The sequence below is a fragment of the Onychostruthus taczanowskii genome, unplaced genomic scaffold, assembly GCF_017590055.1.
Source record: "Onychostruthus taczanowskii isolate IOZ18803 unplaced genomic scaffold, ASM1759005v1 scaffold35, whole genome shotgun sequence".
NCBI lineage: Eukaryota > Metazoa > Chordata > Aves > Passeriformes > Passeridae > Onychostruthus > Onychostruthus taczanowskii.
Genome location: NW_024500905.1, coordinates 2,763,424 through 2,789,739, shown reverse-complemented (window position 1 = coordinate 2,789,739; position 26,316 = coordinate 2,763,424). Strand labels below are relative to the sequence as shown.

Sequence of the window (26,316 nt, the reverse complement as noted above, 5' to 3'; positions counted from 1 at the left end):
CCCTTCTTAATTAATAAGGTAAAAAATAGAAGCTGCCTTCTCACTTGTAGATATTTAATTTCTTTAAGTTCACATTAGTTTCCTCCTCTACTCATAGAGACCTTGCAGACTTTGATGCCTTGGGGGTACTAAATGGGATTTTACACATGATCTCCAGGACTTAACCAAGCCAGTGGTGAGATGTTGCCTTACAGGGGGGCCACAATGCACCCGAAGGACCCCACCCACCCTCTTCTAGATATTGTACATTGCATGATGGTACCCAGTTTTAATCCGGACTAGCCCTCCGCACAGCAAATCTCCGGGGTCAGATAATCCCGTTGCAATCTGTCCCTTTCCACCCCCGGAGGGCCCTGAAATAGGTCAGACGGGATTAAATTTGCATTTTATTTATCTTTTTTTTTTTTCTTTTTTTTTTTTTTTCCCCGTGCGGTTACACGCACAGTCAGCCTCGGAGGAGGCGGGGAGGGAGGCGGGGAGCGGCGGCAGCTTTAGCCGATGGCAGTGGCTGATGCCCGGCGGCGGATGCCAGCGGCAGCCGGGCGATGGCGAGGAGCCGGGCGGCGTACGAGTACACGGAGGCGGAGGACAAGAGCATGCGGCTGGGTTTCCTCCTCATCGCCGCCGGCTTGCTCTCCCTCTTGGGTTTGGGTTGTTGCTGGCTTCGCCCGGCGCTGCAGGAGCGGGGCGGCGGCGGCTCCGCCAACTGCACGGTGCTGGCCGTGCGGCAGCTGGGGGAGCGCTTCGCCTGCACCTTCTCCTGCGGGGCCGCCTGCCGCGGCACCGCCCGCTACCCCTGCCTCCAGGTGCTGGTCCGCACCTCCCGCTCCTCCGCACCCGCCCTGCTCCATGAGGACGAGCGGCAGCTGCGCACCAACCCCAAGGTGAGACCCGCGGACGCCCCCTCTCCCAAAATGCGGGCGGTGGTCCCGCCGCGGCGGTGCCCTTCCACCGCTCCCGGCGCCCGCCCTGTGTTCCGTGAGGGGATTTCTCTTTTGGGAGGTCAGGGGTGGTAAGTGAAGTGCCGGAGCATCCGTCCGAAAAATGCCGCTCTGCTTGTTGCTGAGCAAAAAGTAGTGTATCTCTACAGTGTGTATCTATAAACACTGTACATCTATATTTATATGTTGTGTTTATATCGATATCATCTCAGGGAAGGTTTAGTTAGGCTCGATACTAGGAAAAGGTTCTTCACCCAGAGGGTTTCTGGGCACTGGAACAGGCTCCCCAGGGAAGTGGTCCCAGCACCAAAGCTGACAGAGTTCAAGAAGCGTTCGCTCTCAAGCACATGGTGTGACTCTTGGGGCTGTCCTGTGCAGGGCCAGGAGATGTTCTTGACCATCCCAGTGGGTGCCTTCCAATTCGGGATGTTTTGTGATTCTATATATCATAATATAACATACTGTGTATAATCTATAATATACCATATAATGTATTACGCTGTACTATATACTATACTAGTATGATACATGCACAGATACAGACACACTCTCACACTTGGCGGCCAGCCCCATTCCGTCCGTCCGTCCGTCCGTCCCGCAGCCCTTGGGCGGCAGCGCAGGGACAGCAGCGGAGGCTCCTCCGCCTTCCCCGCCCCGGAGCCCGGGACGCCGGTGGGGAGAGCAGGAGACGCTCCGGCAGCCGGCGGGAGCTCGGTGCGCTCGGGCAGCCCCCGGGGCCGCTGCCTTGCGCGTCCCGGAGGGCGGGGGCATGGCAGCGCCGCTCCCCAAAGAGCACGGAGACATGTTAATGGTGCCGCTGGGGAAGGGGCTGCAGCAAAACAAAAGTTTTCCCCGTGCTGTTTTGATTCTTCAACTCCTCCATCCCCCACACGAAAAAGGACCAAATGAAGAGTTTGTGAAAGTTGCATCTTCCAGCACACTGGGGAAGTCTGAAGGCAAGGTATGACTTGTACTTTCTCTTTCTTTAAAGGCAGTTATTCTGCCTTCTCCTTTTTCTTTTTATGCTGGGTGAAGATGACAGCACACACCTGAGTGAAGGAGATCTTATTAAGTAGTTTGAAGAAGAAAAAAAATATGTTGGAACTCCTACTCCTGAAAGAACTTGAAATTAGGAGTGTACTGGAGAAGGAAATTTCAGCTCTTTGACTGAGATGTGGATGCAACACCGTGCCAAGGGCCATGCTCAGCACGATGCAGGGGTCTGTTTGCAGGGGCTGGGAAGCATGCTTGGGTGTCCAGCTGGGATGAGCAGCCTCACATCTCCTCAGTCATATTTGTGCTGGTGTGCTCCATCCCTTGGAAGGCAGGTTAAGTTTCCCATCCCTTGGAAGCCTGTGTTAAGTTTCACACTCAGGGTTTGAGGGTTGCTTTTTTCCCCCTTGGCAGCTGGGAAGGGTGGTAAGGGTAAAAATCAGCAGAGTAAGTAGCAGGATGGTAAATCTGACAGGATTTGGATTAAATTCTTGGCACTGCTCAGAAGTGATGAGTGATTGAAGCTGCAGTGCTGGATGGAGCCTGATCACAAAGCAGATGAAATGCTGGCCTTTGAGGGAGCTTTGCAAATCTTTTCCTGGGAGTGCTGCTGCCAGGCTCTCTGTGCAGAGGTCTGTGTTGGCAGCGGTGTGCCAGGAGTGCCCTGGCTGTCCGAGCTGCAGGACTTCTCTAAGCTTCTCTCCATTTTCAGTGGAGTGGTGGGCAGGGGGTTTGGTAAAATGCAGGAGAAAAGTCACCCTTTTGCTAGGGGCTGAATGTGATGTGGCTCTGCAGAGGGTGCAGCATGGCTGTCCCCGAGCATGGCCCCATGGCTCTGCTGTGGCCATCTCCAGCAAGGATGGGAGCTGGCAGATGGAAGTGGGAGATGGGAGGTGAGTGCTGATTGCTACCAGAGTGCCTGGGCTCAGCAGCTCTGGCAGCACCTGCAGGTTCAGCAGCAGCTTTCAAATTGGACCGTGACCACAATGCCTTTCTGAGTAGTCCAAGTGTTTTGTTCTGTTTTTACTTCTTGAGCTTATTTTCTTCTGCCTTTCTGGAAGTGTGGTGAGAAGAGAAGGATTACACCTGCCCAGGGACTGAATTGCAATTGCAGGGAGGCACTCAGAGCTTCAAAAGTAATGCCTGTAAATGTCACTCAGAAAACTATTTCTATTTAACAATTAATTTCATGTTGACTCTACCTAAAGAAAACAGAGCTGTTGGCATTGTGTGATACTTTCCTGCTTTTACAAATATAATCTCTCTTCTTTACCTTCCACCTTGCATCTCTAGATGTGGGCTGTTTACCCTGGGATATTGATTGCTGAGGATTAAATCTGATTTACCAGATGTGACCAAGCAGAAAGGATGCATTTTTTTTGATGTAGCTGTATTCTTTGGTAGTAATTGAATTTATCTCAGTGGAAAATTGTGCAGACAAAAAAGTGCTGTAATTATTTTCCCTACTTTAAGAAGCTTATGTAAAACAAATACAAAATAAGAAGAAAAGTTGCTTAGGTCTCTTCAGGAAAACATACTGATGTCTGCATCTGTTTCTTTGGTTTTCCCTTTTTTTCCCCTACTTCAATGTCTGTGGAGCCAAACAGTTATACTCACCTTTAATTTTTGATTTAAAGTCTCGCTGTCTTTGGAAGCTTTCAGGATTTTATGCTGAAATACATTAGCTAGAGCCACAGAGTAGGAATCTGCTGGCTTTAATGCTCAGGATCCCGTACGTACTTATGAACAAACTTAGAGACCTGTTTAACCCTTCCTGTTCCCATCACATTTTTGCACTATGCTTCCTTGTGTTCATGCACTTAGACATATATGCAACATATTAATCAGTTCCAACTAGCTAGAAGGGAAGAAGAAGACCAATTTTGTTTTGAACATTTTTTAAATTTTACTTTCTGCTTAGGTGCTCCTCTTTGTAGGGTAGCAATTTCCCCCTATAAATCAGTAGTGTAGAAAAGGCATAGTTCAGGCTCCTTACAACAACAAAACAAAAACAAAAAATCAGTTGGCAGCTTCACCACCCAAAAATCCCCAGTGTATTTGATTAAAAATCTTCAACTTTCTGTAGTAGAGCAGGCTGACATATAAACATATCACTGATGTGAATGTCTGTTCCAGTGAGGAAAAATATTTTTCTAGATGCAGCAAAAAGACATTTCTTTTTTCTTCTCTTGCTTTCTAAGATAATCACATCATTGTACAGCCCAGGATTCATTTTAGCTCTTAAAAGATTATATAGCTGGGTCAGAGATAATCCAGGAATGTATATAAAAAGCACCGAACACGATTACATTTGTGTTCAGTCTGAGTGGATTTCTTTTTTTTTTTTTTTTCTTTTTTTGATTGCTGTCTCAGAGGAAGAAATTTATTGGAGTGACTGTAGCCTTTCTTCAGCTGCCTTGATAGCAATAATAATCTCTGAGATAAGGCTTAAGCGGGATTAATTCCAAAGTCAATTTGTCGCTGTTCTCTCTGGCCATGGGGTACCTTGGTGGTGCACACAGGGACCAGGCCACAGCCCTGCCTGGGCAAAGGGCAGGGAGGATGTCAGCTGCTGAAACGTCTGCTTCCTGGCTTTTTAGGCATTTCCCTCTCTACATCTGCAGTTAAGAGTGGGGTTGGAAGGAGTTGCCCCCTGTTCTGCCAAAGAAACTTTTGGGGAGTGACTGGTAGGACAGATGTTAGCAGCTGTGCAGCAGGACCTGGTTTTCCCATCTTTGTCCCCAGGCAAGGGAGCAAAGCAGCTGCTGCCCCTTGTCTGCTCTCCACACTGCCTGTGCTCTGTCACACTTCTCTGTCTAATGGCCCCCCCTGACAAATGGTGTGCAGTCATCTCTTCTGTACACTTGCAAATAGAGTTGGGCTTAATTTTTTGACCCTCTTAAATACGACCCATGGCAGAGGAGGTTTCAAAACAAAATATAACTTCACAATAATTTTGTGAGAGTCTGGTGCCTCCGTCTGGTGGAGCATTCAGATCTGTGTTTGGGCTGGTTCCTGTGACAGGCAAATGATGCAGATGCTGCCTAGCAACTCCTCTGGAAGTGGGCCCAGGGGCCATGGATAAACCCCACCACCCACTTGGCTCACCTGGGGCACCACTCCCTGCCTGGAGCCGCTGTGAGGGGTCATGGGTTTGATCACTCCCAGTGGGTTGTCTGGTGATGATCATTTGCACTGACAGATGCAGGTGAAAACCACACGTGGTGCTCAGCTCCAGTTCCCTCAGGACACCCAGCTGGGAGGGGGAAATTCTTTGTTCTAATGGAGTGAGTCCAGCTGCCCATGCCCTGCCCCGGTGGGATGATTGTGGCAGCGCTTCCTCCCTTCATGCCAGGAAGGTAACCCAGTGGCGCATGCAGACGCACACGGAGTTAGGGGAAGCTCATCTATTGCTTGGTGGGTTGGGGTGACCCTGCCTGGACTTCAGGTCCCCACCCAAGCTGCTGTATCGCCCCTCAGGTGGACAGGGGAGAGAAAATATAATGAAAGGCTTGTGGGTTGAGGTAAGGACAGGGAGAGATCACTCACCCTTTATCATCATGGGAAAAATGAACTTGACTCAGGGAAATTAATCTGCTGTATTGCCAATGAAATCAGAGAAGGGTACTGCATAAATAAAATCAAATCTAAAAATGCCTTTCCCCTACTCATCTTTTTTTTCCTGAGCTTAGCTTCACTACTGATTTTCTTTACCTCCTCCAGCACAGAGGGACAGGGAATGTGGGCTGTGGTCAGTTAATCACACATTTGCACTCCTTCCTCTTCACACTCTCCCTGCTCCACTGTGGGGTCTCTCCCACAGGCAGTCCTGCATTACCTTCTCCAATGTGGGTCCTTCCCACAGGCTCTAGTTCTTTATGAAGTGCTCCAGCATGGGTCCCCCACAGGGGCACAAGTCCTGCCAGAAAACCTGCTCCAGCCTGGGCTCCTCTCTCCGCAGGATCCCAGGTCCTGCCAGGACCCTGCTGGGCTTCCCTCAAAGTCACAGCCTCCCTCAGGCATCCCTTTGCTGTGGTGGGGGTTACACCTCAGGCTGGATCTCTACTCCAGCAGGTGTTGTAGGGCTTTGCCCCACCAAGCAAATGGAACATGCTCTGTCCCACAGCTCACCAGGAGCCAGGAGGATGGTCCTCCACGTGTCACTTGGAAACTGAGTTTGAAATCTTGCTCCTGAATTACTTTGTTTTGTCTTCTGTTGGGCTGAATTGCTTCTATTTTGGGCCAGGATGTCTCTTCACATTTGAAACTTTCTTGGACTTGTAGTCTATCAAGTCTGGTGTTTTTTATTAAAAATGTGACTGATTTTTTCATTTTATTAAAAATTAGACAAGAACTGATCTTTGAAAAGCATGAAATTCAACCTGGAACTTAAACCACAGTCAAGAGTTTGTGCATCTGTTCTTTCCTCATGATATGAAGAATATCTGCCCTCATGAAGTGCTCAGAAGCACCAGGAATCTTCCCAGGCATCTGCAGGGACACTGAAGTGGGAACATCCAGCAGCAAACACACATGCAACTCCTACAAAACCTTGGTGTAAAGATGTATTGGCTATTCACTGACATTTTCACTGGTGTACTAGCTTTCAGTTGGCATTTGTTTATGTTTTGATGCCAGTATTTCATGCCATGTCTTGTAAGGGAGGACTACAGATTTAATGTTTCAGAAACTGCCTATTGCCAAAGTGGAAATTATTTCGCATCCATCCATCAAGTCACAGCAGCAAAATTTGTGAGGATATGATTCCCTTTTATCTGCCTGCTGAATCTGCTTTGGAGGGTAAGGGAGCTGGCCAAGCAGAGTGCCCTAGAAGTGTGCTCATGGGGCTGAGTAAGGAGAGATCCACGCCCTGTGCGGGTCAGAAAGGGACAAAAAGCACCTTGGCTGGGTGGGGACTGTGCTGGCATCCTGGAGAGGCAAACAAGCTCCAGTGCTTGTGCAGCAGCTGACAATGTTCACACTGGGATTGCGTCTTGGGTGTTTTCTGGGGCTCAAGACCTTTGTCACACTGAGTTATGTTTCTGGGTGGCCCCTGGGATTCATATTTGGACAGGGACCATTCCTCTCTTCCAGACTGTTAATCCTCAGCAGGCAGAAGCAGTGAGGCCACACCGATTTACGGCAAGACCCCAGGTGTCTCCTTTATGTTTTCCACATGAAGATAAAGAAGAAGAGGTAGAAATGTATCCAGCATGCTGTCAGCTGAGAATATGTGTGCAGAGAATGGTGTGAAGTTTGAGTTATGGAAAGCATTTGCTGTTGTGCCCAACTTCCATGTGTCCCTCCTGTAGGTACTGGCAATACTCCTGTACACTCTTGCTTTGGCACAGGAAAATACAGCAGTGCTGCCCAGAGAAACTGTCTGTGGGCCCCTTTACATCTTCCAAACCACGACAAATCCCTGCCCTGAAAAACTCAATTTTTAATATCTTCATATTGAGCTAACAGCATGGGGACTGATGGAAAAACAAATGTGAAGCGCTCTGTGATGAAATGTCCTGGGAGACTGCTAAAGCTTGATACTTGTCTGTTCAGATGGACATCTCTTGGGAAAAGAGACCTCTCTGGCTGCTCCTAAGCCTGAAACTCAGGATGGGGTGAACCAACAAACTTCACAAAGTTCATAACCTGGTGAACTGGGCGAACCAGTTCACCAGGTTATGAACTTTGTGAAGGATTCAAGTAATATTTGGTGGGATGGAAGGTCTCTGAAGGATGCAGAGAAAGTTTAACCAGGGCTGGTGGGGCGGTTGCACTTTTATAGCAGAGGACAGCAGCAGGCTCAGCCAGGAAAAGGAAACATTTCACAGGATACAGGAAATATGTGTACTGGAGCCAGTAACACAGGAATAGGAGTTTTGAGATAGCTGGATGTGTTTAGGCAAAATAATATCTATTGGTACTTAGCTGGTTTGTCCAGTTTTGCATTTTGTGTACCGGCTAAATAATGTCTGTTTTGGGAGCTCTTTCTAGAGTCCCTAAAAGCTGGGGGCTACCTACCTACCCCTACAAGCTGGGGGCTGGGGAGAGCAGCATGGTGATTACAGTCAGATGTAGGCAGTGAGTGCACAGCTCCTGGGATATGGTGCCATTTCCAAAGCAGAAAATGCTCCATACAGGAAAACATCAGAGTGGAGCATGTTGGAAATGCTGGACCCCGGGCCAAGCAAGGAGGAGGGGACCAGCTGGGAAGCTGCAGTATGTTGGTGCAGTCAGGGGGTCAGAGCAGAGCCAGCAGTGCTCTCAGGTGTCTTTGTGCCAAATCTGCCAGCCCTGCCCAGCTGCTGCACAGATGTGTTTGTGCTCTGGGAGTGTGGAGGAAAAAGGGGAGTGTTCGATGCTTCCAAAGTGGACAACCAAACCAAAGATTCTGCTGACCAAGGAATATTATCTAAGATGGCAATAACAGTATGTGATAAATCCTGCATTCTGGTTTCTGAAGTAGAGTGGTGCTGCTGCTCACTTCTGTCTTTCATCAGCAGCAGTGGGACAACCCTTGTGTAGGGTCCTGTGAACAGGGAACTAAAGGGAGCTCTGTGCCATGGTAACACCAGCCAGGAGTCCATGTAAAAATGGAGATCCTTGCATGTGGAAAAGGTAGGTTTCAGTTTGGAAGGAGCAAGGAAGGCCTTGCAGATTCTTTCATTCTGGAGCAGGCAAAACACTGGCAGCAATTGCAGGAGCTGACAGAAGTGGTCAGATTTTACATGATCAGGGCAATAAAATCCTGAGATTTCTCCCTTGCCCTTGGAATGGCAAATCTTCAAGCTGTTGTATGGTGAATATGGTCCTGTGGTCTGTACCTCTTAGGCACAGTGTGCAGCTGGGGACAAGGTAAGCCCCTGTGAAACCTCAGCAGAAGGAGAGGAAGCACTGGCTTAGGCACAGTGAGCCATGGTCAGAGAGGGTGTCGCTCTCCTTGCTGTTACTGCCTCCAGGACACTGTGGAGAAATTAATGTGATCATATGTGGGCCCCCCTTTAGGGGCTTCCCACACCCTTCACCTCCTGCTTCCTCATCCTTCCTAAGTAGGAGGCTTTTTAGCTACCTTCCCAGCCACATTTTTTCTGTTTGCAGCTCCCAATTTTAAAGGAATTAAAATTCAGTGTGTTCAGTTCACTTGTCGTCCGTACGCCCTGCAGGGTGAAAAGCCTCTGTGCTATGGGAGGATCAGCTAAGCTGTGTTACTCAGTGTGGTTCAACAGCTCCTGTCATGATCTCCTGTATGGATGCCTGCTAAAAATGAGAAGGATTGTGCTTGGACACCGACCTCTGACGGTGCTGACACTTGATTCTGTGCACTGCTTGTTTTCTGTTATTTAACTGCCTGTGGCCAGGACTTAAGGGTGGTGTGTCAAAGACTTGGAAACAAGGTGTGTGAGAGAGTGAGTGTGTGTGTGTGACCCAAAGGGAAGCCTCTGCAAGCCCGGTCCCAAGGGCGCCAAGCTAGAGGAGGAGTGTCCCTTGATCTCTGGGCTTTGAAGCAGATGTCTGAAGGTGAGATCTGCAGGTAGCTCAGCTGGATGCTCAACTCTCCTTGACTTCTGCACAGCAGAAACAGATGCTGAACCTTTTTGCTGAAGCAGGGCTATGAACCTTTTTTCTTGTTTCCGTGTGTTGTAACAGTGGAAGAATATCTTCTTTTATCAGTGGATATTAGCCAGATATCCCATCAGCTGGGAAAGCTTGCTGGACTCCGGGTTATTTATTAGCATGATACTTAACCAAACTTGTGATTACGTGCCTCACTGAAAATAGGAAGTTATTAAAATCCAATCCATGCAGCTGGCTAGGAATACCTCAAAATGAAATTATCATTTTCATATTCACCAGGCCAAACCCCAAGATGTTATGAAGTGGTTTGGTTTAAGAGTGGAACAAACATGGCAAAGCCTTTATTTTCTTTCTGAATGCTACAGTATTCTTTTCCAGTACCCACACAGAATAATTAGCAATTTCAGTGAAGTTCAGCTAATATTTCTTTTCTGTTTCTTTGGAGCTTTTGTTTATTATTCTCAGTCCATTTCAGTCATGCTGGTATCATGAGGAAAAGGCAGAGAAGTGATGCCCTGCGTTCTTGAGCACAGCAGTAACTCTGTTTTGCAATGTGTCTTGGCAGTGCTCATACATCCCTCCCTGTGCAAGAGACGATCAGGAGAACTCTGAGAACGTCACGTACAAGCAGAAATACTGGAAAGAGAAAGTGGGTTCTCAACCATTTACGTGCTATTTTAACCAGCACTTGAGGTGAGTATCTCCATTTGGCTAGGCAGGAGTGCTTATGCATCTGCTTAACAGCTGTCCATTGGTTCTGTTTGAAAATACATATAAATGCATGCACATGTACATACACACAGAGACTCCCTCCAGGGCAATGTGCTTTATCACACAGAGCTTGCAGAGCTTTGCAAGACAGCTCTACTGGTGAAAAGCTGTATGGAAAGGGAAGGAGTATTTTTGCCACTGGAAGTAAGAATATAAAACTGTGAGAAAAGTTTTCCTTAAAACATGCAATTTTTATAGCAAAAAGCATCTTGGCTTTTAACACTCAGATGGCAGATTTCTGGTGAGGATATTAACATTCCTTTCCTCCACAGGAAAGAAACCCTACTGTGTTCATGCAAGAAAGGGGAGATCAGTAAATACGACAAACTAACTCGGCAATTGTGTTCATAGAGGATTAATGGATCAGATATGTGTAATAAACAGCAACAGAACTGTCAGGTTTCATACGTGCTTGCAGAGTAGAAATTTGTAACCTAAAGCATCTCCCCCTTTCTGTTTCAGTTCTTACTTTACTGCCAGTGTTGATGTGACTTCCATGTGTATAAGAGTGATGTGTGGTTTCCTTCCTTCAGTAAGGAGAAAGGGAGGGAGTCCTTTTCCTCTCTCTTTCTGATGGTGGTATGCCAGGAAATGAAAGGTAACGTGCCTGCAGGAGGAGGTTAATCCTGTCCACAAACACTTGGAAGTTAAATAGATGAGGGAATAGCTCACAACTTGCAGGCACAATTCAGGGCTCAGTGTGGGAGTGTTGGCAGCAGATATTTAAGTCAGAAAGACAATCAGGAGGAAAATGGATGGCAGGTGGAGAAATGCCTGAGTCCCCATGAGTGCCTTGGGGACTTCAGGTTTGTCCTAAGCTGGCTATAATAGCTGTATAATCCCTGAAGAGACTGTAGACCCAGCCAGCATGCCCAGGATGAGTTTGTTGCCCCTGGTTAACTCTTTGCAGAGGGACACGACCAAAACTTTGTAGCAAAACTTCTTCCTTTAGAGTGGAAAGAAACATTGCTTCCAGCAGGCAGAGGTTAAAACTCAGGGCACTCTGAGTGATGACATCAGACCCGTCAGGGACCTTCCTGGGAGTCCTCTGGTCCACAAGGTGCCAAAGCTTGGATCTGGTAACCAGAGGCCAAGTTATGATTCTGGTTTTTCTGGGCAGGCAGGTGTTCCTTGTACTCCTGAGAACTGGGATTTGCAGCACCCACTGCCCAAGTGAGCAGGAGAGTCAGAAACATGGGATTGTCTGTAGGAGAAGCCATGGCTAGGGTACAAGGGTACATCTGAACTGGTGTGCAAAGGATGATGTAAAAGGTAACTGTGTGACTTTTTTGGCAGTGGAGAGAAACAGGAGCCTTTTCTCTTACCCCAGAGTAAATGCCTGATACAGGTCAGATGCCCAGAGATATTTATTTCTCTCCTGTAAAGGAATTTAGGGTGGTAGGTGTCCAGAGCTATGGGAGCTGATTCTCACATTACCTTTTGGTGAAGCAAAGACAAAGCTTTTCTGCAAAGGCTGCATGCTGCCTAGCATCTGACATTTATGTAAGCTGGCACTGAAAAATTGTGCAGCACTCAGAAAGGGTTTTTTCCCCTAAAGATGCTGAATCCTACACTGCTAAAAGTTCTTGCCAGAACAATGGCTGCCTTGAAACACTGCCTTTTGCTGATCATGCAACAATTCATACACAGGATAAGAGAGGCTCCCTGCCAGAGGTACTAGAAGACTGTCTAAGCCGAAATGTGTACACCATCTATTTTCTTCTGGAGATAGCAATGAGCTTTGGGAGATAAGTTCTGCTGACTGGGAATGTGCTTGCTTGGGTATACTTTTAGAGCAATGATGACTAAGCAGCCTGCAAAGCAGTGAAAAGAAATCATAACAAACTGAGGGAGAAATCTGTTCCCTTCAAAATAGAAGCATGCATGTTTTCTGACAGTGTTTTTTTTCACTGTGTGGATAAGCTAACTGTTCTCAGTCTGTATAAAATGTATAGTAAATAGTTCCTTAGAAAATGTAGTATTTGTAATATTAATACTCCTTTGAAACAGGAGAATAAAATTCTAGGTACATATACAGGCAATGAATGAACACCTTCTCCTCTTCATTGAGTTTACTCAATTTTCATTGTCAGAACTGTTGCTGCATGCAGAGTGTGCTGTTGGGTAACTTCTCCCTTTCAGTTTGGGGGGTTCAACAGGTTACTTTGAAAAGATAAAGAAAAGGGGTGCCATCCTTACAGTTCAAAGTTATGCAAAAGGGATGAGAAGCAGACTTGGCAATTTCAACCATTTTAGTTACTGTAAATCAAACTGCCCAGCAAAATTAGCTGCCTGACATTAGTCTTAGGGAACCAAAGTACAGCTTATCTTGGAGCTCAGTGCTTTACTGAGGAGCCAGCATTGCTTTGCCACCGTAGGCACTTAACTTTAGTGCTCCACTCTTCTCTGACAAGCTTTGGGACAAGGGGTTCAAGCTGCATGGGAAGTTGCTTTTCTGGATCTCTGGTGAAGGTGCCTGTCTGTTGGCATGATGATACCCCAGTCTGAAGTAAGCCCAGCACAGCAGAAACCAACCTTCGGTGTTTCAGACTCTAAAATAAGGACAAATTCAGGTGAAGTTCTCAGGCTGTTACCACAGGTTTGAGAGGGCACTGAGCTCTAAGGCTTTGGTGTTCTGGATCTCACACCCAGAGTCCCAGGGCTCTGCAGTCATGACCTCATGCAAACAAGGGCCACAGCTGCATGCCCTAAAGTGGGAGGCCTGCAGGAACAGACAGGATGGGGAAGATCCTGTCACTTTATTTCTTCATGTTCCAGGTGTCATTGACATCCATGACAAAAACAAAAAAGAGAGAAACTAAGATTGCCATGAGCTGAGACCTCACTGTCTCATGCCATGCAGAGACAGGCAGAGCAACCTGTGTCAAGTCATTTCTTATTAGTGGCTGATTTATATGGCATTATTGCTTGCTAACTCTGGGCTTGTGCCATACACAAGAACGCTCTGTGTTTCCTTTGCTGTGGCACAGCAGATGATCCAGCCATGCTTTAACCTCCTCTGTGTTTGCTGCAGGGTGCTGTCCACAAATTCATCAGAGATTTGAAGAGCAAACCCTGTCAAGTGCTTAGTGGCAACCTGTATGTTGTTGGGGTGCCCTGCAGGGTTCCCACTTATCTCAGAATGATTTTGTGTGTAAGCCAAGGGTTCTCAGGTAGTAAGGCTGCTGATCCATAAAATGTTGGAACAAAAATCTTGGTGTGCTCTGTTACTTCACAGTTTTCTAAATTAATTCCCTCCAGCTGAGGAGCAGGGCTTGGGCCCGAGGGGGAAAGGACAGTAGGACACTGTGCTGCCTCTGCAAGCAGCCATCCAGCTGAGGATCTCTGCATCTTGCAACAATGAGGGAAAAATTACTGCTTGTCAGAGGGAAGGGATGTGAATATCTGTGGGGAAAACAATCAGTGTATTGCAAACATCTTTAAATCCATGTTGTTTGAATACAAAACCATTTGTAAGGTTTCCCTATCCTGCCCCTCCACCTCCGTTAGCTGTTGTTGTGCAACATTAGGTTCAGTTTGGTTCACAAGTGATGACTGAAATGTTTATGTGCCTGTAACCTTTTGGTCCTACATGACATTTTGGTAATCCCTGCACTGCAATTCTCCCCATGATGTTCAGTAATTGCTCTGAAGGCTCTGATGGAGGCTTGTTTTATCTGGTGTCTGAACTACCTGGCAGAACCTAACAGGGATGTGTTGTGTAATGCAATTAATCCAGTTAGCCCTGCCCAAAGCTCCACAAGGGTCTAGCCCTGAGCTCAAAGTCCTGCTAAAAATAAGTCCTGGTCTCACCTTTTAGCAATGAAAACGAAATTCCTTCCTCCTTGTCTGTTCAGTGAAAGAGAAAGCAGTGTTTTCAGGGTTAAGGCAAAGGCTTCTTCAGGGATTTTTTTTTCCAGTTTGTTTGTTGTTTCACCCTGGGGCTGCTGCTGGGCAGTGGTGGTGCTGCACAGTGCTGCACACTGTTCACAGCAAGAACCAGCTCTGAATGCCTGAGCATGGCTTGCAATCACTGCAGGGCTTCCCCCTTTTGTCCCACTAGGTCTCTTTCTTGCCTCTGCTGCTGTTTTATGCACGGATAACTGGTGTTAGGATTTTGGGTGCATCCCCTCAAGAGGCTTTACATTTACTGGAAACCTGAATGGCAGCATGGCTAGAAAGAGGAGACTGCCAGTAATCAAGCTTAGGGTGAATATGCACAACCCCTCTGCCAACATCTTTGAACTGAAGTGTTATGTATATATATTTATATATAAAGTCACAGAGCAAAGATGGGTTTATTGAAGACACTGTACTTACAGGAGCAAGGCAACAAATTTAATTATATCAGCTGATTTTCATAGGGAAAAGAAACATGTTTCTAGCCATGATGTACCTCCTTTGGGTTCAATATCACTGCCTCAGCACCAGGGGAGTGATGCTCTTAGGCTTTCCAGCCAAGACAGGTCTTTACCATGAGAAGTTTTCCCCCGGGGACAGAGCACCTTTCCTTTTCTGTTTCCAAGTAAAACCACAAGGCTTCAGACTGCGGGAGCAAGCAGGTCACCTTTAAAAAAGTAGCATGAAAAGTCAAAACTGTTAGCTTTGCCAAGCAAACCCAAAGCAGTTACATTACTGTGTTTCAAGTGCCACAGAATCACAGAATACTCTGAATTGGAAGGCACTCACAAGGATCATGGAATCCAGCCAATGACCCTGCACAGCACTGTTCCCAAGAGTCACTCCACATGCCTGAGAGCATTGTCCACATGCTTCTTGAACTCAGACATGTTTGGTCCTGTGACCACTGCCCTGGGGAGCCTGTTCCAGTGCCCAACCACCCTGTGGATGAAGAACCTTTTTCTAATATCCAACCTGAGCCTCCCCTTCATGCTTCATGCCATTCCCTTGGTTCTGTCACTAGGCACCACAGAGAAGAGATCAGTGTCTGCCCCTGCTCTTCCCCTTGTGAGGAAGGAGCTGCAATGAGGTCTCCCCTCAATCTTCTCTTCTCCACACTGAACAAAGTGACTCCAGCCACTCCTCATACAGCTTCCCCTCAAGGCCCTTCACCATCCTCATGTCCCTCCTTTGGATGCTCTCCAACAGCTTAACATCTTTCTTATATTGTGGCACCCAAAACTGCACACAGGAATCAAGGTGAGGCCGCCCCAGTGCACAGGGACTCTTGCTGTACTTAAAAGTAGCCATAATACCCATCTAAACCCAAACCTCAGCTCAAAATTTACTTAAAAGCTTTGTCTTTGACTCCTTTCTAAAAGGGAAATTCTTTCAAATTACTAAGCCATAATCACATCTATAATGAGTATTTGACATCCATCACTGTTACTTTTGGTACTTATGTTTTTCAAAACATTTAAGATTGAGTCTAAAGGATATCTTACTTTCCCCAACCACACTTTCTTTCCTTTAATTGAATCCAATTTTCTAGGTTTTTGCTTGTCCCTTATTTTTGAACTAACATCTCCTTTAAAAAACCCCTTAAAATTCAATGTCACTAATAAGTTCAGAGCTGTGAAGTTTGAGTGTTGCCTACTTCTGGCTTCCTTGCCAATTATCACTCTGTTGTTCACAGGTGATGATACAGTAACTGTGAGGGAGCAGGCTTATGGCTCTTGTGAGAGGATTTCTCTGTTCAGGTGCACAGGTTGGTGAGTTTGCACCCATGAATTTAATCCTGCTTTATTCAATTTGTAGTCTCCACCTGTGCCTGCTTATATAGCTGGAGGATTTTGGTTGCACAGAATTAATACATTCCACTACTGAATGCACCTGGGATTCTTTTGATATCTTTTTATGCTGCTGAATTTCAAATTTTATATAGCTGAGCTGCTCACAATCAGAGTTTTATTCTGCTCCTTACTACAGAAACAAAGAGAGACATATGGTGCTGGCCTTGGGGACTTTCAGGCTGGCACAGTGCAGAGGATTCTCCACACAGCAATTTTGGGTGAGAGACCCCCAAATGCAAATGCAGGTGTAATTAAATCTAGCATCAGGTGTAGCTTGGCAGTCTGTCTCCAGTAGTTCCTTAAGGATGGATAAAATTCTGTTGACTTGCAAGCATCTCCATTCAATTTCCCAGTGAAGGAAAAAAGGTTCCTTCTTTTTCCTCAACAGAGAATTTTTTTCTGGGGGCTCCTTTCTGATCAGGACAAAAGTATCGTGGGAGAGACAGCACAGACATTGAACAGGTGTCTGCTCCCAAGTGTCACCATGTCAGGTGACCTTGATTCCCGGGACGTTGCTGGATAAGCCTGATTTGCCAGGACTTTAGGCTGTGAGGTTTGCTGCTCCAAGAAGTGTCAGGTGGCATTGGTGAAGCAACATGCCATGGGATGTTCGATGTGAGTGAGGACCAACATGAGTCAAGACTTTAGATGTTTTTCTGGTTGGAGAAAGTTCTCTTTCTCTCCTTTGCAGATAGTTTTCCAGCAGACTGCGTGTCTCTGGCTGTAGATGGGAAAGCAAGAGCAAAGTGCAAATGCCACGAGACTGATTTAATAACTAATAAACTGCAAGGGAGAGCAGAAAGAGCCAGAGCTGAGGAAAATCTGCCATCACATTTTGCCAACAACCTCCCAGACTTGGAAGAGGCAGATAGACAGCAGATCTTTCAGACATGTGGCACAGCTAAATTTCCAAATGTCTCAAGATGCTTCCACCGCAATTTTCCTCCTCCCTCCGTTTTGCTTTGGAAGCGCACAAACCTGTCTCAGCCCCACCATGACTGTGTATTAGATGCTGCTGGTGGAGGCAAGGAGGTTCAGACCTTCGTGGGAGTCTCACCAAAGTGTCCCTGTAGGAGCCTACTGAGTCTACTGAGGCACTGCTGTCTGCAGCCCCAAATCGCAGCCTATTGCTGAAAGAGCCACTTCTGGGAAGGAGCTGACTTGTGAGCCTTGGCCACCCCGGGGCAGGCTGTAGTCCTCGTGGGGATGGATTTCTTGCAGGCTGCTGCCTGCCAGTGCAGCTGGGCTAACCTGGGCCACCAGCAGTCCAGTGCTGAGGACAGGGAACAGTTCCCTGCCCAGACCCAAACCACAGCCAGGGCTTGCTTCATCGGGAGCCTCCAGGTAGCCCCATGGACACATGAGTGCTCAAAGCTAAAAGTGAAGCTTTAATTACTGTTTACATCCATTTCACAGGGCCTGATAACATTTGAGGTAGATATGTACAAATGCTGCCTGGTATTATGTTTTTGCCAGAGTGGTTTTGCAATCCACAGTCAGTGTGGTACTGTACCTGTCATGGCTGTTTGTGATGACCATATTCAGAGGAAGATCTAGAGTCCCAACACCTTTTCCTTCTTTTTTTTTTCTTTTTTAATCCAAGTGAACTTGTTAGCCTGTAAACACTGCAAGTGGAAAGCTCTCATAGTCTGCCATGAGTGCTGGTGACAAAAAGGCAAATGCAAGCAGTGAATTAAATAGTCCACTTAATTATTTTCTAACACTTTCACAAGAAAATCCCCTTTACTCTTACCATGTTAGATGACTCCCACTTACGAATTGATGGTGTTTTGTTGATTTATATTCTCTCCATCTTCTGTCCCCCTTGCACAGGCCGGACGATGTGATGCTGAAGCGCACCCACGATGAGACTGTTCTCTTGCACTGCTTCCTCTGGCCCATGGTGACTTTCCTGGTTGGAGTCCTCATCGTGGTCCTGACCATCTGCGCCAAGAGCTTGGCTATCAGGGCAGAGGCAATAAAAAAGAAGAAGCATTTGTGAGTGGTGAGGCTGCTTGTGGAAAAGAAAAGCCTGCAAGCAGGTCTCAGGTGGGGCAGCTTGACACACCTGCAGGTCTGCGGGGCACCCAGCTGCATCTCCTTCCAGGGCCTGATCTGTGGTGGAGTAGCTCTTGTCTCAGGACTGTTCTTGGGAGATTGCCCCATTAAATGCCTGCTAATTGCTTCTTCTGCTATGGCACTAAATAAGTATTCTACCAAAAAAAAAAAGAGAAAATTTACACTGCACCAAATATGCTGTGTGCTGTTAGTGCTGAAGAGCAGCTACCCAGAAACTGAGACAGTTTATGAAACTCCCTGATGATGTTGCTTTCATCTCCACAAAGTGATCTTTGCTAATGTTTAATAGTAAATATTTAAAATATTTACTTTAGATAGAATATATTTCCAAAATAATAAAATGTTATTGTTTTGGGGGTTTTAACTTTTGGAGGTTTTTTTTTTTTTCCCCTTTTTTTTTTTTTTTAAGCTTTAAGGCAAACAGAACATTGTGCTTGTTAGGTTTTTTTTTCCCCACTGTGTAGAACTTAATTTTAAAGTTCAAACTTTACCTTCTGTCTAGACAAAACCTTTTATCGTCACCCATTCACTGTGATGAAATGTAGACATCTCTCAGAAACACTTCAAAAAAAAAAAGTTATTGGAAAATATGATTAAATACTGGATCTAAGTTTATTGCCTCAGTGCTATTCAGTCCCTGCAGTTTTTCTTGTCCCCTCTCAGATACCCTCTTCATGAATGAAGGCTCTAAGGGGCAGGGATTTTACAGGAGTATGTTTTAGCAGCATCTTGCCCAAACAGCGGAGTGCCTGAGCTCTTGCTGAGGAGAACCTGTGTGTCACTGGTGTGACTCACACCACCAGAGAGGGACGTCAGCTCCTTGCAGGGCTGTGGGTGTTTGCTGCTGAGCTGCTATCCCAGGACACCAGCTCCATGAAGGCTGCCTCCGGGGGGATGCTCCAGCAAACACAGGGCACTGTGGCCCTGCAGTCTTGCTGGGTCTGCTTGCGCCAGCCCCTTGCTGTGTGTGATGGGAGAACCAGCTCTGGTCCAAGTGCTCAGCACAGAGAGTTCCATATTTCTGGCAGTCTCCCAGAGCACATTTTAGCCTGCTGTAGTCAGGGGCTGGGGCCAGAGCAGTTTCATGGCACTTGTCACTGCCCCACAGGGCTGCCCCCCTGGGACCAGCTGTGCAGCTGGGCAGTGCTGGAGTGCAGCAAAATGGAAAAGCCATGTGGCTAGGTCAGGAAAGTGAGTGATTACTGGCAAAGCACTTTAATCTACATTAACTATTCTGCAATTCTAAACATACTGTGCATTATACTAATCTCTGATATTCTTAGTATTATGTGTAAATACCTTGGGGTTGGTTGTGATTTTAACACATAGCAGAAATATTTCCTGAGGATGAGAAAAGTGCTAGATTTGAAAGCCTGAAAGCTTAGCTGGCACAAGGCACGATGACAAACCTGCTTGCATTGCCCAGTGTCCTTTTCAGATTAATTGTACTGTGTGTTTTAGAATTGGTTTCCATAAGACCTCCTGTACACACTGTGGTGCCCAGTGACGAGGCTGACGCATGGCAAGGGCAGCAGAGGGACTGGAGGTCATTCACTGCTTCCCTTCTTACTTGCTGTGTCACTTTTGGAGTGTCCTCTGGTGCCAGTCCACACTGGGATAGCTGTTCCCTCAAAGGAAGTCAAGGAGATGTGTTTGTAGGGGTAGGAACTTGATGCTCCTTGGCACATGTGTGAAAGATCCAGTTGGCATTGGCTGCATATGTACAAGCACCTCCAGACCTGTAGATGAAAAATACCTCTTGTAAGAAAAATTTCCAATCCTTTGTGTTAAACATCACCACTTTGAAGGTGCCTGCTGTCCACCTCACACTGGTACCTTCTGCCTCAGCCTACTGAAAAGAGTAGTGCTGGATATACTGGGTGCAGAGAGGTTGTGAGCTCTCAGCTCTCAGAGGAAAGACTACAAACTTCTGAAAGAGCTGTCCTGCAAAGGACACTGTGTTTTGTTTCACTCATGTCTCATTCCTGTGGCCTTGTTTGCACCCACTGTGATTCTCTTGCTTCAGCAACCCACAGAAACACTGCATTGTGTGTCTGATTTGGGGGTTTGGTTGCTGTTTTTTAATATATATATTACTTGCTCCCACTCTGCAAATCACATAAAGCTGCAGGTGGGGTGGTTTGGTAAGGTGATGCCAAACTCTCTTCATTTATTTCTCTTTGGTTTCTTCTTACAGTTAAGAAGAATAAGCCTGATTTTCTACATATGTTCGTCCTTTGTTTTCCCAAGGGAGAAGGAACTACACGGTGACACAGATTCATCATGAAATTTTAAACCAGTAGTTTGGGGCTCACAAATCCAGATTAACAAAATCCTCTCTTTCTTTGCTCCAGAAGCTTTTGTGAGTGAATCCTACAGCTGGTTCTCTGAACAAAAGGAAAGAAGCAAATTGAGCGGATGCAGCGCACTTGATTGGCAATCATATATTTAAATCTGTTGGAAATGCCTTTTGCAAAGGCCTCTGGAAGAAAGTAATGGCTACAGAGATGATATTAAATTGTTTTGCTGAGAGATTAACACCCCAAATTAAATATCAAAATTGGTATCCAAAGACCAGCAGCAGGTATGTGCCTGGCATGGCAGTATGGGCTGCTAAGGGGAAAACTCAAAATCCTAACATTCAGTCTTCTGTCTCATCCCATCCCTCACTGATTTAGAAATGTCTTTGTAACCCCTGTACTTGATTGTGGAAGCTGGGGATTTCCCTCTAGCAGATTATTCACTGATTTCCTCCTTGGCTTTGCAGGTTTCCAGGTTTTGTGGTGTATTCTCTGAAACATACTTGCAGCCAGAGCGGCTGCTTTTCCCAAAGCCATCTGCAGAGTTGGCTTTTGCATTTTATTCAATATTTATATGCCATTGCTTTGAGGAATTTTGTTCTGGCATGCTGTCTACTGCTCCACTTCAGTAAGACCTGCCTTCTCTTTCATGTAGTGCAATTAAATCAATTTGTTTATACAGTATCTCTGTTAGTTTCTTACCCTCACTTTAAAAGTTGTAGTAATAGAAGCACTTCTTGTTGCCTTTTTCCTGCTGCTTATGTGTTTCTGTGTTGCCAGTAACAGCCAAGATTTCACAAAGTTAGAAAATGTAGCTGTTGAATGAACAGCTCAATTCAAACTCGGAGAAGCTGAGGGATGTCATGGGAGAATCCAGGGGCATTTTAGAAGATCTTCACCCATAATCTCTGCTATAAACATAGCCCTTTGACAGGGGCCCAGCACAGACTGCTGGATTTGAAGGACTGTTTTCAACTCAGCTCTTCAGCAGGTGCTGCAGGATGCAGGTTGGGAAGTGCAGTGGGGAGGTAGCACAGGTCTCAGTTTCCAGACTTGCCCTTCCAAGTGTCTTTTGGGGGATTTGTCCTGGAACAGAACAAAGGCATCTGCGAGGCGAGAGTGCAGCTCTCTCCATGCATCTGCTGCATGGCACAGCCTGCTGTGCCCACCCCAGCCCTGGTGCTGCCATCTGGGTTTTCCCTGGTGCAGTTTGCTTCTTGGGAGCCTCCTCGCTGGGGCAGGCTGTGGTGTGATGCCCATGCTCATTTCACACACAGCATGAAAGCATCCATCAAGCCTGTGTTATCCTGCCAGAGTCCAGCTGGGAAATGTGGAAGGGGAAACACTGGTCAATGTTTAAAACCTTTTAATAGATAAAGTGGTAGGGCTTCAGAATTCTTGAGGAAGTGTCTAATGCAATTTGCTAAGGCTTACTTGAAAGTGAAAACGATTTTAAACTGGCGGTGGGGCTGGTCTGACAGAGGGACAGTGTGGATTGCCTGTGAGCAAAGGGAGGTGCTGTGCAAGTATCTTTGCTCAGCACTGCAACTACAGGAGCTGCCTGCCAAATCAGGGTTTCTGCAAACTTTAGCTTAAATGGCCAAAGTATCAAGAACAAACACGTGGAACAAGAGACACCTAAAACAGCATTTAATCAGAAAAGAAAAACACTCATGCCATGGCTTATATTTCAATAATCAGATGAGAGAAAGCACAGCTGAATTTCTAATTATGACACCTATTCTATCATGCAAATATGGTCTTTCAACTCCTGACAGTATCCCACAGCCAGAGTTATCGAAAAATCAGCTTATTCCCATGTGTGGTTTTCTCTGAGAATCAAAGCCTGTTTGGTTTGGGGTTTTTTTCCTCCTCAGTGTGGAGCAGCTGCTGTTGCTCCATTAAGTTTCAATCAGAAACCAACCGCTTCCCCTTCTGGCATCTTAAGAGGCTGCTATGCTGATCTGTCAAGCTAACAATTTGCTGCAGAAAGCATGAGCAGGAAAACCTCAGAGGGAATATGTGTGCAATTAATCATACTGCCTTGTCAGGTCACAGACCCACTGAATGAATCAGCCCCAAAGTTTGGTATTTGAGAGGCTGTACAATTCCCCTCCTGGTTTGACAGGCCAGCCCGAATGCTGCCATTGCTTGCACTGTGCTCAGTTCACCTCTTTGGTGGTCTGATGGTTTGAAGCCTGGTAAGCCAAAAAATCACTCTGTGTGCATTGGGTGCATGGCTGGAGACGTTGTAAAAAGAAAAAAGAATAGCTTAATACACTACATAGCTGTAATTTGCATGTAAAATTATATTATGAAGTGTTGGCATAGCTGCAAAATTGCATACACACCTACAGGACACAGTCTCCAAACAGGACATACAGCAATCAATGGAAAATAACTCTCCCAGAAATTCAGAACCACTTCTGACACTGCACTACAGAAAAGCAAACACTGTAATTTAATTTAATGAGCTAATGGAGCTCAAATTTTACTTTTAATAATATAACTTGTTCATAATGTTTCAGCTAGCATAAATTCTACCCTTGTTTTTATTTGCATGCCAATTGCCATCCACTAAAAGCAGTTGGAAAAGAAATCAACCTGTAAGCTCTTTCACATAATTGCTTGTTCAGCAACTAAGGGTTTTTGGACAAAATACTTCAGCTATTTGGACCCCATACAGCAGAATCAATTCCCTTCCCCTCTTGCAGTAGGCTGGTTTGTCTTGTGATACCCACAGGAGAGGGAGCAGGGCAGCCACCCTCTCTGCCCTGCTGTGTCCATCCAACAGCACCTCTAGGATGTAACACCTGGCATTTGCCAGGGCTCTGGATATCAGGAGCACTGCCAGGGTGTGGGGCTGTGGGGAGGCAGCACCACCCAGGGGCATCAGGGAGAGAGCTCCCACCTAAGGCAAATGTTGAACGTTGGGAGGGGCACGGGTTTGGCAAAGAATGAACTCTCTCATGGAAACCAAAGGGCTGAATTGTATTTTTCTGCACTATTCCTCTGAAGAACAATGTTTGAGGCAATTGAAAAATTACTGTGAAATTTTCAGGAAGTCTGTTCTCAGGCAGGGGGAGAGTAGTTTGGAAGGACCAAATAGTGCTGACAATAGTCAGCACACCTAAACAGCAGGTAGCCTAGATCCTTACTACTTCTTTTCTGAAAAATCATGAAAAATGGGTCTGATACAAAAAGAAAAAGTATATGGAAATTACAGAGTTAGCTAGTGCCTCTTGCTTTCGATGGAATAGTTTTAAGTCCTTATTAAAAATACACAGCATATGTTATGAATCTGCAAGTATCTGAATCACAGGCAGTAAATGATTCTGCTGCATTAAACATAAATAATGTCCTGTGAACTTCCCTGCTTTTTTGCTAACGGAGACATGTACAAGAAGCAATACATCATGAGAAGCATTTAAAATACTATCTCAAGATCTTATTGATAAAGTTAATTTAAGTTCAGGCTGGCAACCACAGAGAGGAGACAACTGAAAATGGGCTGCAGAATTGTCAACACAAAGCAATAATGAAGAGTGAGCTTCCAAGCACAGGTGTGGGATGAGGTGTCTCACTAACCTTTTTTTTCATGATATTAAATGGCAAGATAAAGGGCAAATTAATTGCATTTTTAAAAATATGCCAGATCAGGAGATTTATGAGCTTCAGTTTGATGGGCAGGTGATTCAATAACAAATATTAGGAACTAAGAATACTAGCAGAATAATAAAATGCCTTGTCTATTCTTGGAAAATATAAGGTAATAAATAAAGATAAAACGTACAGACCAAATGTTTTGGTGGGAGGAAAAATCTCAGCAAGCAAAACTGTGATTGTAAAACCTTCAGATAGGCTGCTAAAAACACACTGGTGCTAGCTAACCCTGGGTTTTGATGGCATATAGCTGATGTTTTGGGGCTGAAACTCTAGCCTTTTCTCCAGTAGCTGTCACTAGGTGACATTTTGGGGACATGTGGGGGTACCATGTTTTTTTAACCTGTTTCAACCTATTTTTTTTTCACCTGTTTTGCTCAGAGAAATGTATTTCCCATTCTTTTTTGTGTTGAAATTTCTGTGTAGTTGAGAGCAGTGTTGCATTGTTTACAGCAATGTGGATGGTTTTTGGTGCCCCAGGAAGGATCTGAAGCAGGCAGAACCCAATGGAAATAGCCCCATCCTGTCTGGGTCTAGGTAAAGCAGAGCAGCAACTTCTGCTGCCAGCTTCAAGCTCTGCCAGTACAGCATCAGAATCATCATGCTGATCTTTGTTTCCAAAGAGCAACACAGTTCTGCTGCAAACCCATGCATGAGCAGAGAACCCCTGCCTAAACTCTTGCCAGGGGAAGGAAGTTTGTTCAATGTTGTCAATGTCAACAGGTTTGGGGCTACGTGAGGTTTTGTTCCAGACTTATTTTGGGCATGAACCATGTACTGATGCTCACAATCCACTTGACAGGAACCTGTCTTCCTCACTGACGGGACATGCATATGTGCCCACAGAATTCTTGCTATGTCAAGCAAAGCAAAATTGAAAATGGCTTAGGCAATACTCCATGTTTTAAGTCAGTTTTTAAATTATGCCTTGACCTCTATTGGAACCTTGTGGGAATTACTTGTTTTTGTTTACAGTACCTATGCAGATTTACAGCCCATTTTATAGGAATAGAATAACTAATGCATAGTGGAAGCTCATTGCAGCACTAACTGTGCCTCAAAGATGGATTGGAAGTTCTTCCTTCCCTGCATCTTGCTATTGGAGTGATGCACACATGCTTTGATTTCCCTCTGTTGCTTCCTTGTTGAGCACCCTCTCTCCAGGCACACGAATACATATGTATTGTGCAGTAACTGTTTACCAAACTCATCATTATTCTGCATTCATGCACACTGAGTGCCTTTGTCAATAATTAGCTTTGAAATGATCAAAGACATTCTGTACCGACTAGCATTCCTCCTTGTTTTATTGTTCCTCCATCACTCCTCTCTAACTCTTCTTATGTTATATTTTCAAGGTTGTTTTTATTGATAGCCAAAACAAAAAGGCAAAAATAAAAATGAAAAGCTAAATTGATTACTTTTATATTTATTTTGCCAATACATATTAAAATGAAATTTTTATTTTGTTTGATGTACATTCTGGGTTTTGCTAAACAACCTTGAAGACTGTGCTGCCAAGTCAAGAACGGCTATTAGCAATACTCATTATGTAGTTCAAAAGTGTTCTGATAATTTGTCCCTCTACGTTTAAATGCTACCTTTTGAGAAAAAAACCCCAACAAACACATAAGAGCTGCAGTCTTGTTGACAGTGAAGCATTTGCTTCCTCTTTCACAAGAGTAAATTTCTGGCAAATGTATGATGTTAAAATTTATTCTGTCCTTGGATGAGGAAGAGGCCCGGCAGTAGAGTTATTAATTGGAGTTGGGTCTCCTCACAACCCCAGGAAACCAGAATTTCTTACATTTGCTATGTGCAGAGGTTAGATTTTATATGAAGGGCTGGACAGTGAAATGGACACAGATATGAACTGCAGGGATCCTGGTTCCTCAGCCCCTGCCTCAGAGACTAGCCCAGTTCCCATCCCTTGCTGGAAACATCTGTGGGGAGATGCAGGTTTTGTGGAGCAATGCAGTGTTTAAGTTAAGTGCCTAAAGTGCTCTGGGGAAACCGGCTGTGCAGGCCAGGGTATGAAGGTGTGAGTGGCAGTGCTTGCTGCTACTTCCACTGGATGCTAGCTTGACAATGAAGATGTGGCTCTCCATGTTGGCAGGGGTTGGTACTCACACATTTGAGGGAAGGGAGACAGATTTTCCTCCCTTTTCCTCCCTCCCCCCATTGCTTTATCCCTTACTGTTCCTCTGAACAATGCCCTCGCATTTTGAACTAATTTTCTTT

General features: G+C 45.6%; 1 protein-coding gene and 1 long non-coding RNA gene across 2 annotated transcripts; one reads left to right on the top strand and one right to left on the bottom strand.

Annotated features, from left to right (window-relative positions):
* The first annotated feature begins 533 nt into the window (after window positions 1–533).
* On the top strand, window positions 534–18,035 carry KCNMB4 (potassium calcium-activated channel subfamily M regulatory beta subunit 4). The gene is made up of 3 exons (XM_041411296.1): window positions 534–884; window positions 10,075–10,202; window positions 17,867–18,035. Exons 1-3 carry the CDS (start codon window positions 546–548, stop codon window positions 18,033–18,035), a joined length of 636 nt encoding a protein of 211 aa, XP_041267230.1. The 5' UTR covers window positions 534–545.
* LOC121339488 lies at window positions 14,405–18,240 on the bottom strand. Its single transcript, XR_005953187.1, has 4 exons — window positions 18,102–18,240; window positions 17,787–17,994; window positions 17,547–17,694; window positions 14,405–14,847 (listed from the first exon to the last, which is right to left on the bottom strand). It is a non-coding gene; the product is annotated as an uncharacterized LOC121339488 (long non-coding RNA).
* Between the last annotated feature and the right edge of the window lie 8,076 nt (window positions 18,241–26,316).

Excerpts from the sequence above, each read along its gene's own strand:
- KCNMB4 (XM_041411296.1), top strand. The coding sequence starts at position 546 with ATGGCGAGGAGCCGGGCGGCGTACGAGTACACGGAGGCGGAGGACAAG. Across the intron at positions 885-10,074 it reads AGCTGCGCACCAACCCCAAG|TGCTCATACATCCCTCCCTG; the intron begins GTGAGACCCGCG and ends GTGTCTTGGCAG. Across the intron at positions 10,203-17,866 it reads TATTTTAACCAGCACTTGAG|GCCGGACGATGTGATGCTGA; the intron begins GTGAGTATCTCC and ends CCCCTTGCACAG.